At 43.4% G+C, this 27,822-nt stretch overlaps 1 protein-coding gene across 4 annotated transcripts in view; it reads right to left on the bottom strand.

Moving 5' to 3' along the window:
* MYO3A (myosin IIIA) overlaps nt 1-27,822 on the bottom strand; it is a 219,695-nt gene that overhangs the window by 113,610 nt on the left and 78,263 nt on the right. For all 4 annotated transcript variants that reach the window (XR_012902077.2, XM_006115285.5, XM_075922537.2 and 1 more), the window contains exons 6-9: nt 18,623-18,699; nt 13,499-13,644; nt 11,917-11,982; nt 9,466-9,621 (exon numbers count right to left, since the gene is read on the bottom strand). Coding sequence is in view for 3 of the 4 variants with exons in the window: in XM_006115285.5 (XP_006115347.3) it covers nt 9,466-9,621; nt 11,917-11,982; nt 13,499-13,644; nt 18,623-18,699 (445 nt within the window). In the remaining variant the exon portion in view is untranslated. The remainder of the gene's footprint in view (nt 1-9,465; nt 9,622-11,916; nt 11,983-13,498; nt 13,645-18,622; nt 18,700-27,822) is intronic.

Genomic DNA, 27,822 nt, shown 5'->3' with positions numbered 1-27,822 from the left:
TCTTCTTTTCCCTGCCCTGCCTTCAAGACTGAATGAAAACAAAATGAGGCCACTGGAGTTTTTTTCTTTAAAAAAATGTCAAAATGTATTTAAGTGATTTCTAATGGTTCCAAAATAGTGTAACAATAGTGTGATTATTATGCCCTGTTGAATCTCTCCACCATTTATGAGAGGGAAACATAAACAAAGTAAAATACCTTAGTGTGGAAAAACTCAAAAGGCTAGTAAAGAATTTTAAAATACTAAAAAAGTTCTGGAACTAATATAAAGGTATAAAGAAGACACTGAAATAATAAAAATATATACTTTTTCCCAAAGATTTTCATACTTGCAGGCCTCTGAGCAACTAACACATTATAACTAAAGCAAAATGTACTAATAGGCAGCATAAACACTGAAACCTGTTCATAAGAGTCACCACTGGGACCCTCTGTTTTTCTGTCTGTTGTCACAGGGGCCACATAATGCAAATGGAAAAAGACTAACACGTAGTCAATATTAATGCACATTTCTCTTAATTTTCAGTCCTATTGTGCAACACAGCACTACATGGTGGGCTCTTATCTGAGTCGGTCACACTTTGTGTATGCACAGCCCTACATAAAGAGTGGTGCTAGTAAGTCCAGGAGCCTGTGATGCAAGCACTAAGTGAGACCCAGGTGGAAGGAGGAGTAGGCATGGGGGTGATGCTAGTATGGAGCAGTGGTTAGAAAGGATTTAAGGAATACACCATTCTCTCTTGCAGTGCCTTGGCCTGTTCCACAGACAGGGGTGGCAGGAGCTTGGGGATCACAGTCCTGCCTCCTAGAGAAAAATGTGTCCTATGAACGGATGGTGGAAACTTAATGATGGCCATACAGCAGAGGATGGGGAGGATAAGAGTCTCCTTGAGAGTCCCTGAAACCCACACAAAGGTCAGTCACTCTCAGTCCTGGAGGTAGTCAGTGTGATAGCACAAGGAGGCTGTAACTTCATCCTGAATAGCGTAGTGTGTTGAGAAACTGGCCACGTGTGGTTTGGACACACAGACTCATGCAACAGCAGCATAGCTGCCTTCCTATGGACAGGCAATGAGTGTGCTGAAAAGCCACATATCCATTACAGAGCTCCATGCTCGCTACCCCAGTGCCTGTAATAAACTTCAGTGTTTTCTTATATTTCAAAGAGGACAGAGGAGATACCATATGGCTGCAGCTACTGGGAGCCCTAATACTAGGTTATTTATAATGCTTGTACAAGAAGTCCCTTTTATTTCATAAAACAGGCTCAACAGGTGGTTCTTGGGACATGAACACACACAGAGCAAGGGAATAAACACTCTATCCAATGTGAACTAAAGCCAGCCTCTTCAGCACCTGTATACTCCACCTTTGGGGAAAGACTGAGCATACAGATTCCCTTTAATCAAAGGCTCCCCTTACCATAGAATCCCAGCCCAATTTTTAATGCATTTATCCTCACAACACTCCAGTGAGGTAAAGAAGCACCATTTTCCCCCTGTGGAACAGAGACTCAGAGACTTCTGATTGGGACACATTCTGTGGCATAGTAAGGAATTGAACCTGGGTCTTTCAAATGTCAAGACAGTTCCTGACCCACTTAGTCATCCTTTCTCCCATACCTAAGAGCCCAACAAACAGGGGATTTGTTCAACCAACAAGGGGAGTGAACAGAGTGAAGGTTTCTCCATTGAAGACTCCCACACTCTAGGTTACCAGAGGTGAAATCTAGGGGTTGTTAGCAATTGTACCCCAGCGGATCTCAATTGCCATGATGATCTGTAGACAAAAGGAAAGTCTCTGAGCACCCTGGAAGCAATCCACAGGCTTACAAGTCTCAGTATTAAATCTGTACTAGAAATCAATTGAATGCCAGAGCACACTTTGGAGGACAGCTGTAATATAACTCTGTAATATACTTTATACTGCTGAATAAATGGGAAGCCATATTCTGTACTAGCTGAAGTTTCTAAATGCTCTTGAAGGGCAGCCCTTTAACATCTTATCATTAGATTTCAGTGCAATCACTTTGTGTTCAGTGTGAATTTTGATTTCGACATAAATATGGGCAACAGTGATGGCCCCAAAGCTGACTTCCTGCACATCCAAAATGCTCAGGGAAGTTATTGTGAAGATCAAGAAAGGATCCAATCAAAGAATAAATGATAACACTGGCTTTGCTACGAGTTCTCGGTGTGAAGGGAAACGCTATTAGACACCATGTATAACACGCTGAAATGATTCACTATTTCCTGGAATTGCTTGTGGAGCTAATCTTTGCATATTTCTGCAGCGATTATGTGGAAGCAGTCAAGATTAAGACACCTGATCAGGCAAAGATAAAAGCATTACAAGCATGACTGTCAAACATAAAAGCTGCAGTTTGAAGGTCACCTCAAAGACAATATCTTCTGCTTCACAGTATAGCTACCGCCTTTGAAACACACATTTTCCATGAAATACACATTTTTCTCATTTAGCCTTTCAGAAGCATTCTTTCTGAATAGCCATTATATATGTAAGGGGACTGTTAGCCCCTTACTTAAACTCTGTGGGAGTTTTTTGGCTTGCCAGCTCCCAGTGTCAACAGGGGAAAGGTCCATGAGACTGACAGACTCCAGAGACAATGGAAAGCAGCCAACACTCCAGCTTAGCCTGATTGACAAGTTGGACAGGCCAGTGAGAAAAGCAAGAGGCCAGGACCCGTCCTCCCTGTGAGCTGGGACTGTTCTGGCTCTCTCTGAGAAAACAGAGAGCTGAGAGACTGCCCAAGGGGGGCAAGCAGTGTGCAGAAGAAGTCCTGCAAAAGGAACAGAGAGCTGAGACACTGCTAAGAGGAGTGCAAGCTGTATGCTGAGGGGCAGTTTTTGCAGCAGCAGAGCCAGGCATACACAGCTCAAGGAGTGCAGACCCTGTGTTGAGCAGCAGACTGGCAGTGCTCAGAGAGCCAAAAGGAACAGAGAAGCAACACAAGGAGCTGGAACTGGCCAAGCAGCACAGCCTGCAGCTGGATGTGGTGAGCACCTGGGACCAGCAAAGTGTGGGGAAAGGCTCTGGACTGGGAGAGGGGTCTGGCCTCTTCGAGCTTGAGACTGTGTGGTCACTACCAGAGCTAGCGTGTCCAGCCTGTAGCCCCCCCTGCAGCATATCCAGGGCCTCTAAGAAAGAGACTGTGGACTGTCCTTACACTCTGCAGACTGCTGTTTTGATGTCCCTGTGCTACAGAGCAGGACTGTGTGTTCTCATTTAACCATTCTCATTTTTTCTTATTTTTTTCTCTTTAATCAGTTGTTGTTTAATAAATTGTATTTGCTTTGAACCTTATGAAGTGATCACTGGGCCAAGAAGGCCTGTAGTGTAAAGAGAGCACCTCGGAGTGGGGACACCCTAACTCCTGCCCCTAGTGACTACAAGGTCAGGGATTAAGCCCCAGGAAACCTGGGCCCAGCCTTGTTGGGGTTTCAAGGGCTCTGTTACTCAGGAGAGTGGAGGGGGAGCCCTCAGGATCAGGGAGCCGTGGGGTAAAGGAAGTGGGAGCGGGGACTCAGATCCTTTCGCTGGTTCATTTCACCAGGGTGGTATAGAAGCCAGGAAAGTTCCCCACAATAGCGGGATCATTCCCCCGCTTATATATACACCTTATGGTGTTGATTTCTAATATATAAAGTTGTGTAGGGATTTCATTTTTTTACTCCTATAATGTAAATTCAGGAATGTCGCTAGGCAATTTAAATGATGGGTTCAGTAATTAAAATATTTGCAAAATTCCTTATGGTTATACCTTGATCTGCTATATCGAATCAATATAATCCACATCCTAACACACTGTCTTGCTTCATTGTATTGTAATAGAGCATGCTGCACCAGCAAAGAATTTCAGTAATGTTCACTGTACCTTACAGGTCACGCTCATGACAAAAACAATGACTCTGAACTTGCTGAAGATCAAGGCCTTAATCCTGCAAGCTTGTCCACACATGTGGAACCCTCCTGACTTCCGACTGGACTCTGTACGTTCAGGGTCCACCTGTATGGATCTACTTTGCAGGCTTGGGGCCCAAATATGCAACATTGTCCATTTAAAGTAAGAAGAAAAAGTCTAAAATAAGAAAACCTCTTTGTTTTTAGTACCTTACCTTACAAAGTTCAATATATCTTGCAGCATTGCAGGGCTAGAAATGCAAACTTTCCATGACTGGGCAATGTAATGTAAAGCTGTGATTGGCACACAGTTGGGATGCTTTGCAAAATGTACGCCTGGCTTCGCTACTCACAAGTAATGCCACGGACAACCCAATTTTATGCTACAGACGTGATTCAAAGACTCATAGGCTGTGTCTACATTGGCACCCCTTTCCGGAAAAGGGATGCTAATGAGACACATCGCAATTGCAAATCCGCGGGGGATTTAAATATCCCCCGCGGCATTTGCATTTACATGGCTGCCGCTTTTTTCTGGCTTGGGGATAAGCCGGAGAAAAGCGCCAGTCTAGACGTGATTCTCTGGAAAATAAGTCCTTTTCTGGAGGATTTCTTATTCCTACTTTCAAGTAGCTCCACATTATGCCAGGAGAGTGTGTCTTCTTTCTTAAGCAGACCCAGGTGTGAAAAAAGACTGGATCTCAGGATCTGGCTTTATGAGAAAACTGTTCGGCATGTGACATTTCTTACCAAGCCCTGGCACTATGTTCCTTTTGGAATCTTTACTACAGACTTAACAAGCAATATATAAAATTAACTGTATGCACTCAGCAACATGTTCTCATTAGAGAATAAATACAATAGGTCAAGTTAAGTTTGGGCAAGGGTTATATGTAAATCAGGAGGGATGATGTTGAGTGATGAAGGATTATGACACATGGCAAGGAGAAATGGCTGAATCCCTTAACTATTCATTTCCAGGCTACATTTTGATTTAAAATACCGAATTTTTTAAAAGAAAGCGTAATACTCAGTAGGAGGTAAGTTAGTTAGATTCCACTGAAAGGCACTTTCAGTCTGAAACTCTATGGTACCCACCTTTTTTTGTTAGTATGGCATGCACTTTCACTTCTTCTCCTTCCCCCTTTCATGCATTCTCACACACACATTTTCTCTTCACTGAATGAAAATCTATTACCTTGCTCATCCTGCAATCTAATCCATGTGGTGAACTTTACACTCATGTGGAATTCCATTGACACCCTTTAGGATTCTTGGGTCAAAAGTCAGTAGACATGGATCTGATTGCAGAATGGGGACATATGTGCTAAGGCACTGAAGAGATTAACTGTGCATAATTTGTGCCACTTAATCTTGCTACAGGACAATAAGATAATAAACACTGCCCTATATTAACTTATTTACGGTATTGGAATTCTAATTTCTTCTAGTGACATACTTGAAATTATGAGTATCTTTTTTATCACAGTTCAAATTATCGGAAAATAATCTCTACTTTTATTGCTTCTACAGTGATAATAGCAGATGTTAAAGTGAGGATTAAAAAAAACTGTAATAGAAGGCAAATCTAATAATAATATTTGCACTCCTACAGGAAGGCAATCCTCCAGCAAATGTTATCTATGAAAGAACAAGGCAGTAAACCAGAGTTGAAGTAATAATAAGTACAGTAAATGCTGAATTAGACTCATGCTTGCAGACATACATCTTGTTCATGCAATCAACTTGTACCAGGTTAGCTTAAATCAGCTTAAAAGGGATTTAGTTAAATTTGTATTAACGCCCTGGTGATACTAATTTCAGTTTCAACATGATTTATATTGTTTAAATTATTAAACTGAAAAAAATGGTGCCCTTCTAGACCAAATCAAACTAAATCAATTTAAAATCACCCTTTTAGTTAAACATGGTCAACTATGTGTGTAGAGCAAACCATAAAGATCTGAGAAAAAATACTGTGTCCTGTTTCGTAAAATTTTGAATTTGTGAAATCGAATTTGATCAACTGCAAAAGCTAGGCAGCCTCCTTACCCAGCAATACAGTTCCTCATGGGTTGGGTCACACAAAGGCTACATCTAGGCTGCAGGCTTGTCCAGGGTGCCTGCAGTTTTAAAAGGGGCCAGGAGATAGGAACTATAGAGTTGTGATTACTGTGGATGGAGGGCACCTGTGTTATTTCCTGAAGGCCTCTTATTTTGAAATAAAACCCTTTTATTTCTTTTGAAATAAAACCCTTCTCCCCGTCCACAGACACCTTTTTCTAAAAGAGCTCTTTTGGAAAAAGGCTTCTTCCCTCATAGAAAGAGGATTGCCAATGCCGGAAAAACCCCTTTGTTCTTTCTATTTTCTTTCAAAAGAAAGCAATTGCAGTGTGGACGTAATTCAAATTGTGTCGGAAAAACGGCGATTTTTCTACAAAACTCTGTAGTGTAGATATACCCAAAGAGACAAGCTAATCCTACCAGAGAATGCTCCAATAGAAAACCCCTTCAATGTGCCATTTGATTACTACACATAAGAACAAGAAGAGGATAGGCAAAGGCATTTTTTTCATGTCAGCAGACTAGAGAAGAAGGGTCTTATAAAGCGTTTCTTGTAATATTTTGCAGTGTTTGGATTTCTAGGTGACTTTGAAAATTCATTTGTCACTAATTAAAGAATTAAAAAATTGAACAAGCAGTGTATTTTTCTTATACAGGCAGTCCCCGGGTTACGTACAAGATAGGGACTGTAGGTTTGTTCTTAAGTTGAATCTGTATGTAAGTCGGAACTGGCGTCCAGATTCAGCTGCTGCTGAAACTGACCGCCAGTTCTGACTTACATACAGAATCAACTTAAGAACCCTAAGCGTCCCCAAGTCAGCTGCTGCTGAAACTGATCAGCAGCTGATTCCAGGAAGCCCGGGGCAGAGCAACTCTGCCTCGGGCTTCCTGTAATCAGCGCTGGTCAGTTTCAGCAGCGGCTGACTTGGGGACGCCTGGGGCAGAGCAGCCGGGGTGCTGCTGGGTTGGTCCAGTAGCGCCCAGAGCGGCGCTGCGGGACCAATTGGCAGCGCCCCAGCTGCTCTGCCACAGGCGTCCGGAGAAAAGCCTAGTCTGCTGGGGGGGGAGGCGTACTAGCTGCGCCCCTCCCACCCCAGCAGATCAGGAAGACGCGGGCGGCGGACCGAGACGCACCGCGGTCCCGCCGCCTGGGTCCTCCGCGGCTTTGCTCCCAGTCTCCCTGGTCTGCTGGAGACCAGCAGACCAGGGAGACGGGGAGCAAAGCCTCTGAGGACACCGGCAGCGGGACAGCCGCGGGGCGTCTGGGCTGTCCCGCTGCCGGCTTCCCCTGCGGCTTTGCTCCACGTCTTCCTGGTCTGCAGACCAGGGAGACGCGGAGCAGCTTTTCTCGCCCAGAGTACACGGGCGGCGGGACCGTGAGATCCCGCAGTCCGTGTACTCCGGGGCTGCCCCGTTTGTAACTGCGGATCCGACGTAAGTCGGATCCGCGTGAGTTGGGGACTGCCTGTACAGTACTTCTAGTGAGTTAAACATGATGGATAAAATTTTCCAAAGCACATAAATGATTAACTAGCCTAAGTATCAATGAAAGTTAATAGAGACTTTGGAAATTTGAAATTTATCAGCCATCATTACTTTTTTTTTTTTTTTTTTTAGAATGGGTTTTGTAAATTAAAACATTCTTTAAAATTAGCTCCCTTTCAGATGGGGCCTTTCCCATTGGTTGTAATGGTAAATACTGACACCAAATTAATTTATTTCAATCCCAAATCTCTCTGGGTTATCAGAGCAGATGGCAGATATGTGGCATTCAGATTGTATCAATCTGGCATATAATTGAAATGAGGACCAGGCGTGATTTTTATTTATTTATTTATTTTATGGAAAATCCAGAAGACAAAAAACTAATAATCCACACTCATTTACAGATCATTTTAGACAGTATTAGTCTAAGAATACTTAAAGGATGTAAGTGCTTTAGAAAATGCTAAAGCAAAAAATTCTCTAAGATCTGAAGACTGCAATATACATTAAGTTTGCGTAAATATAATAGGAGAAAATGTGGCAGATTTTAATAAGATTTCTCTTTACTGCTCAAATGGGTAAATATGACACTGTCAACTGATAATGTCAAAAAAGTCTTTTAGATTTTATGTTCCATTAAAAAAATCTATTATCCCTTACCTTGAAACACAGGAGAAAAGCAAGAGAAATACATCAATACTAATCAAATGGTGCATTTCGCATCTAGTACATTACTTTGGTGAAGTTATTATTTAAAAAAATTGCAACATTGAGCCAAACCAGCTTCAGAACTTATGAAAATAGTAAAATCTTGGGGTATGTCTACACTACCCCGCTAGTTCGAACTAGCGGGGTAATGTATGCATACCGCACTTGCTAATGAAGCCCGGGATTTGAATTTCCCGGGCTTCATTAGCATACGCGGGGAGCCGCCATTTTTAAATCCCCGCTGCTTCGAACCCCGTGTAGCGCGGCTACACGGGGCTCGAACTAGGTAGTTCGGACTAGGGTCCTATTCCGAACTACCGGTACTCCTCGTGAAACGAGGTGTACCGGTAGTTCGGAATAGGCACCCTAGTCCGAACTACCTAGTTCGAGCCCCGTGTAGCCGCGCTACACGGGGTTCGAAGCAGCGGGGATTTAAAAATGGCGGCTCCCCGCTTATGCTAATGAAGCCCGGGAAATTCAAATCCCGGGCTTCATTAGCAAGTGCGGTATGCATACATTACCCTCCTAGTTCGAACTAGGAGGGTAGTGTAGACATACCCTTGGTGTTTAATGGTGCAGAATTTATATTAAATACCATTAGAAGAAAGAAAATACACTGCTTCGTAAGACAGAAAAGAACATTTTTAGCAATAAAATATTTTCTTTTTTTGCACCTTAAAGGCCTGATTCTGTCACACTTTCTCATGTTGAGTAGTACCTGACTCCAAAAGTAATCCTATTAATTACAGTGTAAGTACTCAGCGTGAAAGGGAGTATGTCTACACTGTAATTGAGAGGGCATGGAGTGTTTTCAGCACATGCAGACATACCCAAGCTAGCTTTACTCTAACTAGTTGGTTACCAATAGCAGAGAAATTATTGCGCAGCATGGGTTTTAGTGCAGAATGCACAAGTCTGCCTGGGACCATGAATAATTATAGTATCTCTGCTGTAGCATAAATCCACATCTGTGATTTCCACTCCATGCATTTGACAAAGTGGTTTAGACCCACAAAAGCTTATGCCCAAATAAATCTGTTAGTCTTCAAGCTGCCATAGGACTCTTTGTTGTTTTTACAGATACAAACTATCATGGCTACCCCTCTAAGTCAAATATGACGATCTGTGCTGTAATTCCCTCCTACCCCCACCACCACCATGACAGTGCAGAAATTACATGCGTGTTGCAGAATTGGATCCTTAATGTTAATTGATTATTTAAAGTGAAAGTTTCAACTGCCTCCAAATTAATCTTTTACACACACAGAAAAGGAAATAATTTGGTTACCTTGCCTTTTCAGTGACTCCCATTTGTTGATGAACATCAATAAATTCCATAAGTTGCTTCTGTAATGCTTTCTCCTTCCCCTCAATTTGCTTAATGAAGTTGTGCTGCAAAAGATCAGATATTGTCGGGCGCTTCTCATAATCCTTAGTCAAGCACCTGCATTGGCAGAAACAGCAGGTGATCATTCACATTGTTAAGGCAATAAAGTTCAATTTTGAATTCATTCATGCCTAAGCCATAGACCTACAGTACTGTCTCATTAAAGTCTGCCCATCTTAATCACTTCAGCCATAAACAGATATATAGAAGTTCTGGTAGAATTTTGGATACAATTTTTTTTAAATCACAAACATCATGCAGATTAAAGAAATTGCTAGAAAAACAAACAATATTGAATGTTAGTTATAATATCATTGCTGTAGTTCAACAGGACACTCAAAAGGATATGTAAACTGAGAATGTATATGTTGTTTACCTCTTGAGTAAAAAATAAAATCTTCTTCAGGAACATTTGGATCCTGATACCTGAGCTTGAATCCACCCCTAATGCTGACTTGAATGTTCAAATACAGATGAAGTATGTAATGTTTGGTGCCTATTTTTGAAAATTGGATTCCCCATACATTATTAATAGAATTTCTATTCTCAATAGCAAATTCTAAGGGAAAAATAAATCATACTGTTCACCACTTTCTTTACAAAGCTTTCAAAAGTGACTTCAGCAACAGAACCAATGTGCTTCCCCTGGGGAGAGGTGGGAAGGATTTGTGAAGCCATACAGTCCAATTCTAGACATGTTCCCTGCGTATCCTTATGTGGCAAACCCTCCTAGCTTTGGAAATTGGTTCAGTGGATCTGCTGCTATGCCAAGTCATCAGCCCCTGGCCTCTGCAAAGAAGGGACACAGAGCTAGAGGGGTTAGTCCCTGCTCAGCAGAGATATATGGACATGCTTCCATGACAGCCTGTCAAAGATGACCGGGTTAGCCCTTAATGGATTCCTTCTCAGGATCACTACAACTTTGATGAACATTTTACTTTCAAGTTATTATGGGATAAACCCAGAAATCTTGCAATCATATTGAAAACAATTATCTTTTACACCTATGTCACTGGTTCAAAATCCTGGCCCCATTCATTTCAAATCTCCCATTGACTTCCATGCGGCCAGGATTTCACCTCAGGCCTTTTGAAGATGGTAACTCATTACAGCATTATGCTTTGGTTACCACATGAAATAAGTTTGTGATCTGCGTCCAGTTATTTCAGGATATACCCAAACCCACCACCTCAGTTTACACATGTATTGGGGAGATGAAGCTTAAAAGAAATTTACAAATGATCATTTAGTACATATCAACTACAATGTCATAAGCAAGGTTGGCATTTATGAGGGAGATCCTTAGCTGATAAAAACCAGTGAAGCTCTGTAGACATCGTCTGAACTGTGCTGATCTGCAACTTATGATCATTTTTTTAATTTGTATTTTTTTATAGAAATGTGCTTAATAAAAAGTGTATTAATATGGCATAATACTCTAGTTAATGAAGAGGCTATATAAGCCCAGGATAGGAGTTTCTTGCTAGAGGATTACGTAAGTTCAGATACTGCTCCACCTGAGTGGAGCAGGAAATGGTTTTCCCAGTCATGAATATTTTTTTTAAAATTTCCCATTTTACATTGTGATAAATCTGAAGTGTTAATTTTTTCATGAAATACTGAGGAAGGGGGTGAAGAGATGGGGAGAAACAAACAGAGAACACACAAAATACAGAACAGTCAATAAGCTGGATGGATAGGGCACTTATCTGATGCATGAGACACCTCAGTGCAAATTCCTTCTCTGAAAAGTTTGTGGAATTCGCATTTTCCAACCAAATAGTGTTTTGCAAAAGATTCCCAAATAGCTCTGCTCTCCATCCATCAGATTAAATCATTTAACCTAGCCATTTTATAATATATTCTATCTATTCTCAATTACACTTGTAGTTAAATTGATACAGTTCCACTGAATATGTTTTAGGGATTTAACTGAGGAACCAACAATAGCTACTAAGCTGATGGGAACAGCATATGGTCTGAAATAATGAACCATATACACTGGAAATCCTATAGAACTGATGCAAATCACATTGATATCAAATTCACTCTGATTCATGTTAATAATGTATTTTTAAAACAGGAATCAGGCTAATATTGGAACTGTCACCTGAAGTTTGAGTTTGCAGGAAGCTTAATATAAAACCATATTGCTTATATATTTACAAATAAAAAGAGGAATTTATACAAAGCACATCTACTATAATAAACAACGTGGAGTAACAAAGGAGAAAAACACGGGTAGTGACAGATTTCCAAACAGAATACAAAGATGTAATATTTCAACAATATTTATGCACACATTTTATTTGGTCAAAAGGGTCTCAATTAATGGCCTCAATTATTACTCACTTGTTTATAAAGTCATTGAATTCAGATGACCACAGCTCCGGTTGGTGTAATGTGGGAGGTGGATTTCTACAAAAGTCAGTAAGTATTATAATAAGTTAATATATGCACATTTCAACATTTCACAAAAACAGCATGAGAAGGCAGGCTGAGAAATAACTTTTAGGATAGCTATTGAAAAAATATTGATTTCCACTGGTTAAAGGAGCATTGTGTGGAAAATACAATACTTCATTAACTTCCTTCTTTACAGAACTAACAGTGTATCAAGAAAATCTGCCAAATATAACAAAGAGTTGCTGCTATTTTTCAAGCATGTCAACAAAAGCAAATGAATCTAATGACCAGACAATTCACTATTTGCATACAGTGATAAGATCCCTCCCTCCCTTCCTTCCTTCAGATTTTTTTTCTTTTAAATCAGCTCATTAACAAAGCAACAAAATAAATGAACACTTTTATTATCTATTTGTGATTCACTTTGGTACCAATGACAGGAAAATGATTTCATTCAGACGTGGTGTAAATAGGTACCATTCCTTTACCTTCAATGGAATTGCAACTGCTTACTATGGGTTTGAATTTGGCTCAGAATGTATTGAATTGGTCTTTTTCCTTTGGAATAAAGCAGACATTTCCCACTTGACACACCCAATAAAACAAAAAGAAATCACATAAAAATGAAGCTGTTTTTAATGAAACACTGCTATAGCCACTAGGAAATGCTGCCTCTCCTTTGAGGAGGAGGAACTCGTAGAGTACACAAATCAAAGGGCAATCAAGTGTCAGCTCCCATGCAACTAAGATCAAGTACCACCTGTTTTCCTAAGATTCCTATCTCAAAGTGTTTCTCCATTTCACTGTAAACAAATACAGTTTGATGTGGGCTTGGATTTTATTATCACTCAAGAAGAGGGGGAAGGTTGCTCAGTATCTTTGGTTCTTTGATATGCAAGTTCCTCAGAATACTGTGTTAGGACAAGGCATTGTGGGTGCTTTAGTCTTAAAGCTCAAAGACAGCACTTTCGGAGGTGTACTGGCTGCAGGCAGCACTTGCGTATAGCAGTGTTGAAACAGGCAGTAGTCAGGTTTGGGGGAGGGTGAAAAAATGTTTGTTTGTCACCAGGGGAACATTATTACATTGCAGGGGGTGTGATGGAACCTCACAAGACATCTGAGAAGATAAATTAACCACAGGTTGTTCTGGCCTCTTTGTAGGAATCAAAGTGGATATTCTAAGCTTGGACCATTGTTTGTAGCAGCACACATAGCACTTGACAGAATCCTGTGCCCCTTCAAGCCCACAACAGCAGAACTATCCCTGCAGATTAAATGCATGCTGAAGTCTGTCAAAGGTGGGTGCAGTGCTCATAATCAGCCTTGCACTCCTGGAGACTCGTATATGCTTGAGGCAGAGTGCAGGACCAATTGTCGGACAGCATCCTTCTGCATTCCTTCCTCGGCAGAATTCATCCTTAATAGTCTGTTTCTAGACATAAAAGTATGCATATCTGGTAAGAGGGAGTATGAGAAAGTGGTGGGGATTAGACGCATACTGTGAGAAATAAGGGTAGGAAGATATTACCTTGGTATTTTGAAAAGTGCTCTCATAGGATGCAAGTCAGCAAGAGGTGGATCTCCATCTCCTAGCTCTATGGCAGTGATCCCCAATGACCATGCATCACATCTGGCATCATACGAACTATCCAGCTGCTGCTCACATGCAATTACCTGTTAAAGGAATACAGTCTGGGGGCTCATATTGTTTATTTACAAACATTTTCATAAGTATGTCAACTGAAAAGCACAGCAATCTGAACAGCCATATGGTGAGAAACTCTTGCTGTAATAGATAAGCTAGAAATCTGTTGAAAATTAAGTGTTTAAATTACATTTAGCATATCCAAGTCTCCTGCTGGTGCCTGTCATATTATAGAAAAGAGGTGTTGAAATCAAAGAGGGCAACTAATGGTTACACCTACCCCTGCTTTTCATTCTTGCTATATAAATTGGAGTGTGGGAAGGAGAGGAGAGCTCCTACCTAGCTATTTATACACACTGCACCACATTGGAGCCTGAGTATTAATAAGTGTATCAGCAGACTGAGTCCAATGTGGCTCTGTCTTCTGGGCCTACCTTACCCAAGTGGAATGGCAGAGGCAGGGACCTCCTCCCCACTACAGACATAGGTTTTCTTTTCAGGGCTGGCTGCAGGATTCCCTTTTGGAGCAGCAGAGATGATAGCAAGGGCCCCCTTGCTCCCCTCAGAGAGCCAAGGGCAGCAAGAATCCTTCAGAACCCATATTCTGGCTGCTGGGATACTTGCTTGGGTGGGTTGCTAGGTGGACTGGGTACACTATATTGTATTCTCCTTGTCATGCATAGAGTAATCTGCACAGGTGATGTTGGCAGAGCTATCCAAAGCAATACAGGCAGTCCCCGGGTTACGTACAAGATAGGGACTTAAGTTGAATCTGTATGTAAGTTGGAACTGGCGTCAGCCACTGCTGAAACTGATGCCAGTTCTGACTTACATACGGATTCAACTTAAGAAACCCAGGCGTCCCCAAGTCAGCTGCTGCTGAAACTGATCAGCGGCTGATTCCAGGAAGCCCGGGGCAGAGCAACTCTGCCTCGGGCTTCCTGTAGTCAGCCCCTGGTCAGTTTCAGCAGCGGCTGACTTGGGGATGCTCCTCGGCGCTACTGGAGCAACCCAGCAGCACCCCAGCTGCTCTGCCCCAGGCGTCCTGATTCAGCCACTGCTGAAACTGACCAGCAGTGGCTGAATCAGGACGCCTGGGGCAGAGCAGCTGGGGTGCTGCCGGGTGGTACAGTAGCGCCGAGGAGCGGCGCTGCGGGACCAACCCGGCAGCGCCCCAGCTGCTCTACCCCAGGCGTAGGCAAGAAAAGCCTGGTCTGCTGGGGGGGTAAGGGGGCACTAGCTGCACCCCTCCCCCCCCCAGCAGACCAGGGAGACGCGGGTGGCGGGACCGCCCGCGTCCTGCACGGCTTTGCTCCGTCTCCCTGGTCTGCTGACCAGGGAGACGGGGAGCAAAGCCGCGGAGCACGCCCGCAGCGGGACAGCCCAGGCGCACCCGGGCTGTCCCGCTGCGGGCGTGCTCCAAGGCTTTGCTCCGCGTCTCCCTGGTCTTCTGGGGGGGACTCCCTCCCCAGCAGACCAGGGAGATGTGGAGCAGCTTTTCTTGCCCCGGAGGATGGGGGCGGCGGGACTGCAGCGCATCTGGGCATCCCGCCGCTCCAGTCCTCTGGGGCGAGAAAAGCCCTGTTCGTAACTGTGGATCCGACATTAGTCGGATCCGCCTAACTCAGGGACTGCCTGTAGATCTTGGCGTTAACATCCCACTGAGGAGAACCAGAGCTGAGAGAACCATTGTTTCAGACTGTCTGCAGATGCATTGGTTTTCTTCATATCTGTGAGGGCCAGAAATTTCCTTTTTTTAAAAGTAAACAAAAGCTGAAGTGACAACAGGAACTGAACCCCTAAGATTGTGAATCTCTCACCTGTGCCTTAATACAGGCCTTATTTCCCCCAATTTCAGTACTGCAGAAAAAAAACATACTTTCTGCCTCTGGTGAAATGGCAATCCAGTGAAAGAGGGTTGTAAACAGTTTCCCTCTTGGTTTCAATTCTTTGATTTTTTTTAAAAGCAACTTTGATAACACCAATGAATGTATGTATGTTGGGATACATAGTACATGTAATATAAGATGTAATATATTATAGGCTATGTACACCTATCATGAATGCTATGTACTTGGCATGAATATGGGAGCTGGGTGTTGGCACCTGAAGCAAGGTTATGAGCAGTCAATGACTGTGCAAAAACAACTTTTATATCCTGGGGGAATATGAAGTATTAACAGAGAAGGGAATAACACCAGCTGTGCAGTTATGAAAGAATTCCCCAGAATTGTTTGCCTGGAGGCTTAGTAAACAAAAATGGAACTGATGATGTGACAATCTGGCCTATAAACAATTGCCTGACATCTAAAATTTGGAGTGAAATGTCCATCCGCAGCCTTGAAAAAGAAGAGGCGTGTAATGCCATCTCCCCACACTTTGTGAACAGACTGAATATAGACTGGCCAATGGGATTTCATTCTGACCTTTGGACTGTGATGTAATATGAAAGGGCATGTTTCAAAATAACAAGGCGAGTGTCCACACTACCAAGCCCTTTATTTCGAAATAATAACTCCTGCTTGTGAAGAGGAATAAGCTTATTTCAAAATAATTATTTCAGGAGTTATTTTTGCAGAATAATTTATTTTGAAATAACCTGCTAGTGTAGACACAGCCAAAGGGTGTGAACGTGGAATGAGTGGGGTTTATCCTGTAATCAATAAAAAATATTTGAAGTAAAATATACCAACATTGTATCCATATCTGCCTGATCCCCCATCCTGTAGGAAGACATCTATTACGAGCCTAACATATACAATAAAATAAACAATATAAAATGTGCTGCCCATATTCAATGGAACTTAAAGACTGTCCCAGCATTTTATTACAAAACAGCACCCATTACTCCTATCTTGGGCGTATTGATTAATAAACAGAACAACTTCACAGCATGGACACTATAAACAGCTTCTTTAAAATTAACAAACAAGTAGTGTCTCGGGCTTCCCTCTGCATCTGCACATAGAGCCTGATCCCATGGAAGAGCAGGATTCTGCCTGTGCAGCATGCATCCCCTTCCCACCACACCATGGAAGCAGGAAGCCCACTGAGCTTTTTCTAGAATATTCTCCCCAGGGCTTGTGAGGGAAAGCAGTGGAAACCAAAGATTGTATTAATGTGCGTGTTTCCCCTCTGCACTTCTGAACCCCTTTTTAAGGAGGTTCCTGGGCAGCTGCAATGAGGGGAATCCCAGTGTGACGGGGCAGAGGCGCCCCGCACTCCGGTCCCGCCGGCGGCCATTTGACTGGAGGCTCTCGGGGCACGGGGTGGAGCCGCAGCACTGGGTGCGTCGCAGCCCAGGGGCCGAGCGGCACCAGAGACGGCATACCAGCAGTGCGCCGGCTGCTCACAGGCGGCCGCCCTGACAGGATGCCTGGGCACAGCAGGGAGTCCGAACGCCAGGGCAGGGGGTGGGGAAGTGATGCCGGTGGAGAGAGGAAGTAGCTCAGGGCGGGCAAAGGGAGCCTGCGGGCTGGTGAGTTACGGCGAACGCCCCGCCAGCCAGACCGGATGGCATAAGCGTTCGCGTCCTTAGAGCCCTGAGCTGGGGTCCGTGAGAGGAGGTGGTCCCGGACCCCCCTCTCCCCGCCTCGGGGGCTAGCGAACTCCCAACCTAGGGGAGGACCTACGAACCACTGTTGAGACAAACTTGGACGCCGGAGGGCACGTAAAAAGAGGTGAAGGGAGCACAGGACCAAGGGAGGGGTGACGTGGCGCTGACAGGGCTCCCTATAGACCCGTTTACATCCTGGAAGCTGGGTTTTCTACATGATGTGTGCTTATAATAGCAGAGTTATGGCAAGGGGTATCCATGTGGATGACTTGTCTCCTGAAAATGCCCAAATCCATGCAGAGGTCAGGTAATCTGAGGGGTGAGAGGGTGGAACCCCAGTGTTCCTTGTAGAAGGGAAACAAACCATGTCCTACACCAGAGGGAAGAATTTGGAGGATATTCAATAAAGTCAAACGTGTAAAGTTTCTGCTCCCTTGTGTGGGTTATGCTGGTGAGGGCTCCAGGAGCAATACATTGTTCTTCCTTTGCAATGAAACCAGCACCAAAGAAAAATTTGGTTCACAGCCTATCCCTGTAGGGACCTATTTTGCCAGTTTCACACAGACATAATTTCTCAACAAGATGACCACCATTAATATCACATTCAGAAGTGCCAATTAAAAACTTTAATTGTTAATTAGATAAAATGAATTTGAAAGTGACAGCTGAGTTGGGAAATTTCAGCTAATTAGCTACTGGGCTGAACAAACTACACGTTTTTTTCCTATAAATAGTGTAATTGCATATAAATAAAACATTTTTATTTTCTTGCAAACATATAATTGAATATGGTTATTTAACAATCTTAAAATTGTCCTATTGGAGTTTATAATATCAGTTTGTATGCTTACTTGAGATTTAAACGATAATCAAAATTACAACTATGCTTCAAATGTACTTTTTCTTATTCACACATTTTTTGTAGCTATTAATGAACAACATGTTGTGCTAAAAACCTCCTGAGCAATGAGATATACAAATAAAATACAGAAGATCAAGAAAGTAATCTCCTGTTTAGTTCTCTTTTGCTGTAAAATCTACAATACTCAAACAGGATCACACAGTTCTCAGTTGCTGACTTTAAAAATAGTCTTGCTGGACTGGCATTTAAAATTAGAAGATTGAAGTCAAAATATAACCAAGGGCTCTTTCTACCCCTGGGAAAAAAACTGATTCTAGAACATGTTTTCTCCTCCAGAGCATTTCAACAAGTGATCTATGAAGCTCCTCTTGCTCTAACCTCATATGTGAATTAACACTGCATAAAAGTAAAACAGATAAAAGAAAATGCAAGCAATTTAAGACTACAGGGTAAAAAGTTTCCACAACTGACATTTCCATTCAGTTTTCTAAAACTACAGAAATAAATAGGAAGAGACAGTGAGGCAGATACAGTCAAAAGCAATCTGGAAAAAAAATGTAAATGAAAATATTTTCAAATGTAAACTAACCTCTGGAGCCATCCAAAAAGGGGTGCCCACAGATGTGTTTCGACGGAGACGAGTGCTTGTCAGCTGAGCAGATACACCTAAAGGAACACAGGGAAGCTATATTCAGAATTCTGGTTACTTTTGTTTAAATTTCAGCTTAATCTTGCCATCATTATCTTATCCTGGAAATAGGATTGTTAAGTCTTTCCTTTCAAAAGCTCAATCGTATTTTTCCAGTTGCCTGTCAATGAGTACTAAAGTCTCAGTACTCAGTATAAGGTGTTGAACATTCTCAAATTCCAATGACTTCAACGGAAGCAACATTTAGCTCTAAATGAAGCTTATAGGACTAAACTGACTGCATTTTTAATGATTAATTATAGTATTTTGATGTCCTTTTTAGGAGCAGAAAACTACATTATTACTTGGAGAAGTATACCTTTTTTAAAATATACTGCACTCTGAATGCATGTTATTTCTTTTAGAGCTACAGTACTGACACTGGTACATCTTTATTTCATGATTTATCTATTTATTTCAGTTTCAACAACATTAAGGCTCTCAGATGCCCTATCAGGCTCTTGGATGCTCCACCATCACTGAAAATGTAAACCAAAACAATGGAAACAACAAGCTGTCATGGGATAAAAAAGGGAAGGTCCTCTCATAGATCGGTCACAGGTTAAAAATAGGAAACATAGGCCAGTATTTCGAAATACCCTATTTCAAGATAAAAAACACCATGTAGACGTGGTTATTTTGAAAGAAACCCCTTCTTTCGAAAAAACCATTAAACCTCATTTTGTAAGGAGTAAGGGTTATTTCGAAAGAAGGGGTTTCTTTCAAAATAACCACATCTACACAGCATTTTTTATCTCAAAATAGGGTATTTCGAAATAGCAGCTGCACACGATTATGCAAATGAAGCGTGGGAAATTCAAATCTGCGCTTCATTTGCTATTTTGCTCGGCTGCATTTGCATTCCTCTCTCAAAATAGGACTGCAGTGTAGACATACCCTCTGGTATTTTTGTTGAAACCATCTGGCAACTCTACTGTCACGGGGCAGACTCACCACCATGGCGCCTCCAGCCGGTAGCCCTGGAAATTAGCTTGTCGACTTACTGGACGCCTCTCCCGAGCTGGTGTCTCCCTGTATTCTTGCTTCCCTCTCTAGTACAGACACGTGTCATTTTTGTACCATGGCATCCTCTTCAGGACACAGCCCTCCAGCAGTGCCCACTCCTGTGTCTCTGAGCCCCCTTTCAGGGGGAGGGGGGAGGTGTTTACCCAGCTTTGCACTCCAGGGTTCTTCCCAGGGGTAGGGTTGCCAGATGGTTTCAACAAAAATACCAGACACACTTGACATTACATCACAATCTACATTACATCTTATTTAGAAATGACCAGAAATTTATAGTTTCTCAATTAGTTTCCCAAACAGAAAGCTCAAATTCTGGACTGTCCAGTTCAAAACTGGACACCTGGCAACCCTTCCCAGGAGTACCCAGTTCTCCTCCCAAGGAACATCCAGTTCCCCTGTACCCACCTTGCCTCAGTGACCCCATTGCAAGACTTCATATAGCCCCTGCCTCAGGGGCAAACTTCAGTCTGTAACGGCCACTCATAACCGGCAAAAACGTGTGGACCTGCTGCCTTCACCTACTATGGCTGCCTCTCTGCAGCCCTAATGGTTTCAGGCCTTGCAGCCTGGGAACTAGCTTGGCCAGAGCTTCCCCAACACTGTTCTGCTTCCCTGGCAGCCAGGTCCCTCCTGCTCTCTACTCAGAGCAGCAGTAAGTTCTGGGGCCTCATTAGCAACAGCTGCCTCAGCTGGGGCTTAGCTCTCAGGCCTCACTCAGGGCTTGGTTTTTGCCCTTAAAGGGCCAGTGCAGGGCAAGCGCCCTGTCACACTCCCCTACAAAAAGAAGGGAACTCTAGATTGTGTCCCTCCACTGATCACAACAGAAGAAATATCACTTAGTGGAGAGAGGCAGTCTGTGAGCTAGGCAGATCTCAAGCCATTTAAGGCATTAGCAGTAAAAATCTATAACTTAAGTGCTACTCAGAAACATGACATTTTGGTTCCATGTCTGGTGTACTTAACAAAATGGGTTGCCACATTTTGCACTTGCTTCAGCTTCTGGAGCAAATTTAAAGGACACTCCCCTACAGACTACAGGTGACATATTCATGGTAACCAGGTCCAATTCAGGAGCAGTAGCTGCAAGTTCCTGGATAGACATAGCTGGAAAAAGCTAACCAGTGATTGAGTGACTGACAATCAATGCCCAACAGTGTGAACCTAACCAGAACTCCAAAACTATGAACTTTGGTAATAAATTATGAATGCGTCAACTCAGTCAGAGGAGGACAGACCCTCTGGTTACTTCCTTCAACCAGCCATAATCCCCTCTGGCTCAGCTAGATTGAAACTAAACCAAACTCATTTCAATCCATGGCCCAGTCTTGCCTAGATACCAGGAAAGACATGCAATCACATGCTCTGGGCTGGAAAAGATGCAGTGAAAATCGTGGGTATCCTCAGTACCTCTCTCCTCGTGAACTCTCCTAAAAGGCCTCAGACACATATTGAATAAAAAGGGTGACAGCACAGAACCTTGGTACTAACTCTTGACAACACTCTCAGGGCACAGGAGCATTTACACTACACCATAGGATGTCTCTAGGAGTGCAATTGTGTGTGTACCTAGGGCGGAACCCAATGGTAAGGGTAAATGAAGTCATAGGCATTGATACATTGTGAGAGTTCTCTCACTACATGGTTTCCATAATCTTAACTAGAACTGCAAGATCAAATACTGGTCAATTAATAATGGATAGAGTGCCAGTGTCTGGGGACGGCTCTTTGAACAGAGGCTGAACACAGTAGTTTCTTTTCAACTATTGGCATCCCCCATCCTCAGTGGGAGTGTAATACTGGCAGGCAGAACTGAATCTGAGACCTCTGGAGCTGAGTGTATGAGCCTCCACTGCTTGAGCTAAAAGCCAGATGGCTCTCAGCTAAGGCTGTAGAGCAAACTCATTCTCTCTCTCTCTCTCTCTCTCTCTCTAAGTGCCATTACATGGAACAGTGAATCACACCCAGTAGGTGGGTGGGTTACACAGGCACTGGCAATCTCCACTGGCAACAAACTCAGTACTTTCCCCATGGCCTTAACCAACAATGAAGGAAAATGGATCCAAAGCCCAGGTCATGGTATTAAATTCTCCTCAAACATCCAGAATTTCAGTGATTAAGAGAGGCCAAAATAACGTAGCTTTTGGTCTTTCCAGATATTGCCTGGTCTAAATCCATCTCCTTTTATCCATAAGAAAACATGCAGTTTTCTCATAATGGTAACAATTCACATCAGCGAGTGAGTGGGAAAAGGCTGGGTTAATGAGGCTATCCAGTACTCAGTGCAAATCCTCAGGCTGAGGCTGAGGGGATTCTAGGGTGGAAGGAAAGATACTTGAGGGACGATGATCAGGTTTTTACTTTGAACACCTGTACTCAGTGCTGAGTCACAGCACAACTATGCTTGTCCTTCAAATAAAAAGTCACTTTGCATAGCTGCTAAAAATAAGGCTGCTAAAAATTAAAGCTCCTGTTCGGAATATCAGCCTGTTAGTAAAAGAAATACATCCAAAATCATTATATTTGTAGCAGCCTCTCTCTATTCTGCTGTGTGAGACAAAGCATAAAACCTGCCCTTTCTCCAGGGCTGCAGAGGCCCAATAAGCAGCAGAGCCATTATGGTTCTCTTGCCTAGTGGTGAGCAGAATTTTGGGAGCCATCCACATCCTTTGCATACCATGGAGATCTGCTGCTACAGAAGGAAGTCTTGGGACCAGGCTCTGGTCCATAAATCTATGGCTATATGTAGCCTCCAGCAAAACACACTGTAGAGGGGGTGTGCAGCAACCACCCATACTGCAGCCCTAAAGCTGTTTTAGTGCCCATACAGTGACTGTGCTCCCTTAGGGTTAGGTGGAGGAGGAGGTTTTTGACCCTTTGCTAATCACTATGGAACTCCCCTGCGCTAAGCTCTTCTACTCAAGCCTGGCACAGGGACCAGGATTTGGACCTAAAGGCAAATGAAAAGGCACCAACTGAGATTTGACACTATCTCAGTGTCAGATTTTATAACTCTGCATAGATAAGGAGCTAACATAAAAGAAATGTTAAATATGCAAAATCAGCTCAGTCTAAATCTAGTTTCTTTTCACTGAACTGTAATAATTAAGAGAATCCTAGTTATTTATTTTTAACATGCATAAAAAGCCGATTTAATTTGAATTGTTCATAGCTATTTTCTTTAGGCTGATTTTTTATACCATTTTGCTCTTGGCAGTAAGCTGGCATTTCAGATTATGGTGTGTAAGTCTTATGACAAATGATATTTCTTTGGGCTCTTTCTGCATGTAAGGGAAAGATGATGCCATGCCATACTTGGCAACATTTCTTCCAGCACTTCAACAACTAATCAAGCATAAAGCCAGCCAACTCTTTTAACTTGTGCATATTCTAACAATAACATCATAGAGTTTTTTTCTTTACTACTGCTGCAATGAAGACTGAACCAAGTATATTTCTAATAAACTCTAAAAATCCACTGCCAACACATTGTGCATACAATACAAAAGTGCAAAATATTATGAAGATGAACTGTTTGATAAATAAGTGCATGAATTATGCAAATATACGACTCTCCCTCTCACCTGCAGAGAGGAAGGCACCGCACTTGGTGATAAGAAAAGTAGATACTATGGCTGTGTTCAGAAAAGATCAGACATATTTCTTGCCTATTGTGTCTGGTAATTCTAGACTGTGACTTACTCATGAAAAGTGTCAGAGGGAAGCTGTGTTGGTCTGTAACTTAAACAACAAGTAGTCCTGTAGCACCTACGGGCACATTTACACTAGGAAATTATTTTGAAATAACTGATTTTGAAATAATAACTCCCTAAACAACCATTTTGAAATAGCACAGCCATACTACAAGGCAGCATCAAAATAGTGCAGAATTATTTGGAAACAGCGCGTCCACGATGCTTTGGAGCCTACATCGGATTTGAAGCTCCCGGAAGCAGGACACTTCCTGTGGCTGCTTGCTGAGGCTAGCTGAGGCGTGCTTAAAGGGGCTGCTCTCTATGGCCTCACGTGCCACTCTGCCATTGCCTACCCCTTCGCAGGACAACAAACTCATGCTGTGCACTCTGGTTGCCCTTGCAGATGCACTTTCAACATGGAGCAGGAGCTGCTGCAAAGCAGTGCCAGGCTCACGGGCCTCGTGCTGTGCTTCATGGCACAGTTCATCCAGACTGCCCACGTGGTCAGCCCGAACCGCAGGACTCCTTCATGTAGGCTCTGGCACTTCTGCTGCAGCAAATGATCCTCAATCCCCTGCACACTGTGTCACAGAGACAGCAGTCCAGCAGGTGTGCCTGCATCATCAATCTCGGACAGGAGGAGGGTCCCCAGACAGCCTCTTTCACCTGCCTGCTCATTCTGTCTCTTTTCTGCATGGTTCTAGGAGAAGCAATCACATTCTAGGCACATCCCATTTTCTTGACACAACCAAAGCCTTATGTTTCTTCAAGTTATGATGAGAGGAAGCTGAATACCAAATTTGGTGGTCCTAGCTCTTACCGTTTAGGAGGAATTCTTGAATAAACACACAGAGAGACAGACAAACTCAAATATTTAGTAGATTTATGATACACAATGTCATCTAAATGTGAAACAATAGGAAAAGATTGCTCAAATGTGAACAACTAGGACACTAACACTGATCCTGGTTTACACAAAGGATTCTCTTTTTTGGAAAATTCAGATGTTCCTATGGAGTCTCATATTCAAAGCAATTTAAAAAGTGCTTTACTGAGGAAGCTTTAACTTTGAAGTTCTTTGCTTTTATTGGCTTCTATCAGAACCTCTATATTGTCATTTAAAAGTAACACGTGAATGTCATGTCATCTGGCATGGAGAAATGACAACACAATTATACCCTGCTCTTGATCTGAATCAATGAAGCAGACAACTTTATTATGGATGCATGCAAGAATGACTAACACAAATACTAAGCCTTACTATGAGTCACTGCTGAAAATAAGCTTAGGGAAGGGGATAATTCTTTTTATTTTTGAATACTTTAAAAGGAATTTATTTTAATTAATGATTGCATTTTGTAGAATGATTTAGACCAAGTTTACAACTAATGTAGGACAATAAAATTTGAGAATGCAAAGGATAAAATGGCTTGAGAATAAAACATTTTCTTGTACAGTTTGGAAAATTTCTGAAGGTCATTTTTGATCAGATTTTCAGTGTCAATGAGACACGCAAATCAGAAACAACACATCAATCATCAGATTGACTTTTCCCGAAGTGGGCTTTGGTCCTGAACCCGAAATCCTCACCAAGGCAAACTGAGATGTATCCAAGGATTGAAAAGATTCTTTAGGATTGGCCTTATTAAGAATAACCACTCTGGGTTAGATCATTGGTCTATTACCCCATATCCCTGTCTTCCAACAGAGGCCAGTGCTAGATGATTCAGATGGGAATGAACAGCATAGAGTTATTATCAAGTGACCCCTCTCCTGTCATCATGGACAGCGGGTAAAGGTAGGGCTGGGGGAGGCAAGACTCCAGCCTCACCCCTTCTGCCCAGGACCCCTCCCCCAACACCACACGATGGAAGGGCAGCATACAGCACCTATCTCCCTGGCCCCAGAGCACAGGGAGGGTGGGTGGTGGCTGGCCCCAGCCTCTGCTGCCCTGGAGCACAGGGAGGGTGGGAGACGTGGTCTGACTGAGCCTCCCAAGCCCCGGAGCACGGGGAAGATGGCACTTGGGGGCAGCAACACTCTGCCCCCAGTACGCCTACAGTAGGAGTTCTAGAGATGGAGTCTGGGTGGGGCCAGGCTGGTGGTTTGGGAAGGGAATGCCTACCCCCACCTATTATACCCACCGCCCCTTTCTATCATGCAGTTCCAGCTTCTGGCTGTCAGAGTGTTAAGGACCCCAAAAGTACATGGTTGAGTCCCTGGCCATCTTGACCAATAGCCTCTGATGGATGTATACAAAAAGCTAATTATTTTTGAATCTAGGTATAATTTTCATCTTCACAACATTCCCTGATAATAAATTTCACAGATTGAGGTTCATGAACATGTTGAGTTTTTGCAAGTTGAGAATGGGCCTAAGACTGCCCTGGGCCTTCAGGGTATGTCTACACTACCCCCCTAGTTCGAACTAGGGGGGGTAATGTAGTCATACGGAGTTGCAAATGAAGCCCGGGATTTGAATTTCCCAGGCTTCATTTGCATAAAGCCGGTTGGCGCCATTTTTAAATGCCGGCTAGTTCAGACCCCGTGCCGCGCGGCTACACGCGGCACGCACTAGCTAGTTCGGATTAGGCTTCCTAATCCGAACTAGCTGTACACCTCGTTCCACAGTGAATCCCGGGCTTCATTTGCAACTCCGTATGATTACATTACCCCCCCTAGTTCGAACTAGGGGGGTAGTGTAGACATACCCTCAGTGTTAGGAAATACTCAGAGTAAAACCCCTTGCCCCACTGCTCTGGAGGAGTCTCCTCCACTGCCCCAGAGATAGGAATGTTTGCATCTCCCATATAAGGAGCTACTCATGAGAAGGGTCCCTGAATAGGGATGGGGAAGGGGACAGAAGGGTGGGCAGTAAGAAAATTGGATGGAGTATCTCCTCTCTACCTATGTGAATGTTTAACCAGTTAACTGGTAAGTCTCACCCATTAAGGGTGAGGCTTACTGGTTATGGTTAAAAGGTGGGGGCTGGAGCACCCCCCTGCCTGCCATGGACAGGGAGCTGCTCCAGCCCCTGGGGATCCCCAGGGGATCCCCAGGGGATCCCAGCCAGAGCAGCCCTGCTGTGTGACAGGCCTGGCCTGGGCATGCTGCGGGCAGAGGGGCCAGTCTGCAACGAGCCCCCCCCACTCGCTTTGCTTAATTGACTAACCAGTTAAACATAACATTTAACCAGTTAATTAATTACACAGGATTTTACATCCCTTTTTGCCATGATGAGCACCCAACAGTCCAAAGTAAAACGGAACCAGGCAAGGTGGAAAGCGGATAGTTGGGAGGCAAAATCAAGCTGGTTCAGATCCAGAGGAAGAACTGCTACGCCATCCTCGAGCGCACCTTCAAAAAGCTTGTCGAGTGCAGAGGAAGGTTTAGGTGGCCAGAACCTTAGCCAGAGGATGGACATTGTCTTTTTCTGCCACTACAGAATCTCCCACAGGAGGAGTCCTGGCGGTTAGAGGGCTGGTATGCTTCAGCTGTGGGCTGCAGTCTAAAGTGTTTGCACTATGAGGCCGGGGGGGGGGGGGGGGGGAGGGGGGAGAGGTGGAGGGAAGGGAGGAGTGTATGCCCAGGGACTTCAAAATGATCCTGGAGTTCTTCCAGCTATGAAGTCTCCTGTCTATTTTTTTAAAAAAATTGGTAGACCCCCTTAAAGGGCAAGTCTTGCAGAGACTGTTGGACCTTGTGAGGCAAGCTGAAGTCTTGTATCCAGGAGCTTCATCTCATGGCAACACCTATATGGCTAGTGTGTGAGCTGCCGCATCAGCCCCATCCATGGCTGCTTGTAGCGAGGCTCTTGCCACAAGTTTCCCTTCCTCCACTAAGGAAGTAAACTCCTGCCTGGAGTCTGGTGGAATCAGTCCCATACATTTTGATACAGGTGTTGGGAGCATACCGGCTGATGAGAGCCTGTTGATTTGAAATTGTGAGTTGTAAGCTTCCTGTGGAATAAACCCCTCTTCTGAACAGATCCACCTTTTTGGCCTCTCTGTTTTTTGAGAGAAGGACCTTGGAACACTTGGCATTCTCTCTGGTTTGCAGCATCTGTGACAAGGGAATCTGAGGGAGGGTGGGTGTAAAGATGTTCATACCCTTTGGATGGAACAAAATAGTGGCATTCATTCTTCTTCGCTGTGGGTGACAATGAGGCATGAGTTTGCCAGAGTGACCTAGTATTGTCAAACTTAAAAAAACCAACAAAAGGTCTGTAGCACTTTATAGACTAACAAAACATGTAGATGGTATCATGAGCTTTCATGGGCACAACCCACTTCTTCAGATGACTGAAGAAGTAGACTATGCTCACGAAAGCTCATGATACCATCTACATGTTTTGTTAGTCTATAAAGTGCTACCAGACCTTTTGTT

Source organism: Pelodiscus sinensis, chromosome 2 (assembly GCF_052426305.1).
Source record: "Pelodiscus sinensis isolate ZL-2025 chromosome 2, ASM5242630v1, whole genome shotgun sequence".
Taxonomy (NCBI): Eukaryota; Metazoa; Chordata; order Testudines; family Trionychidae; genus Pelodiscus; species Pelodiscus sinensis.
This window is presented reverse-complemented; position numbering and strand designations above follow the sequence as displayed.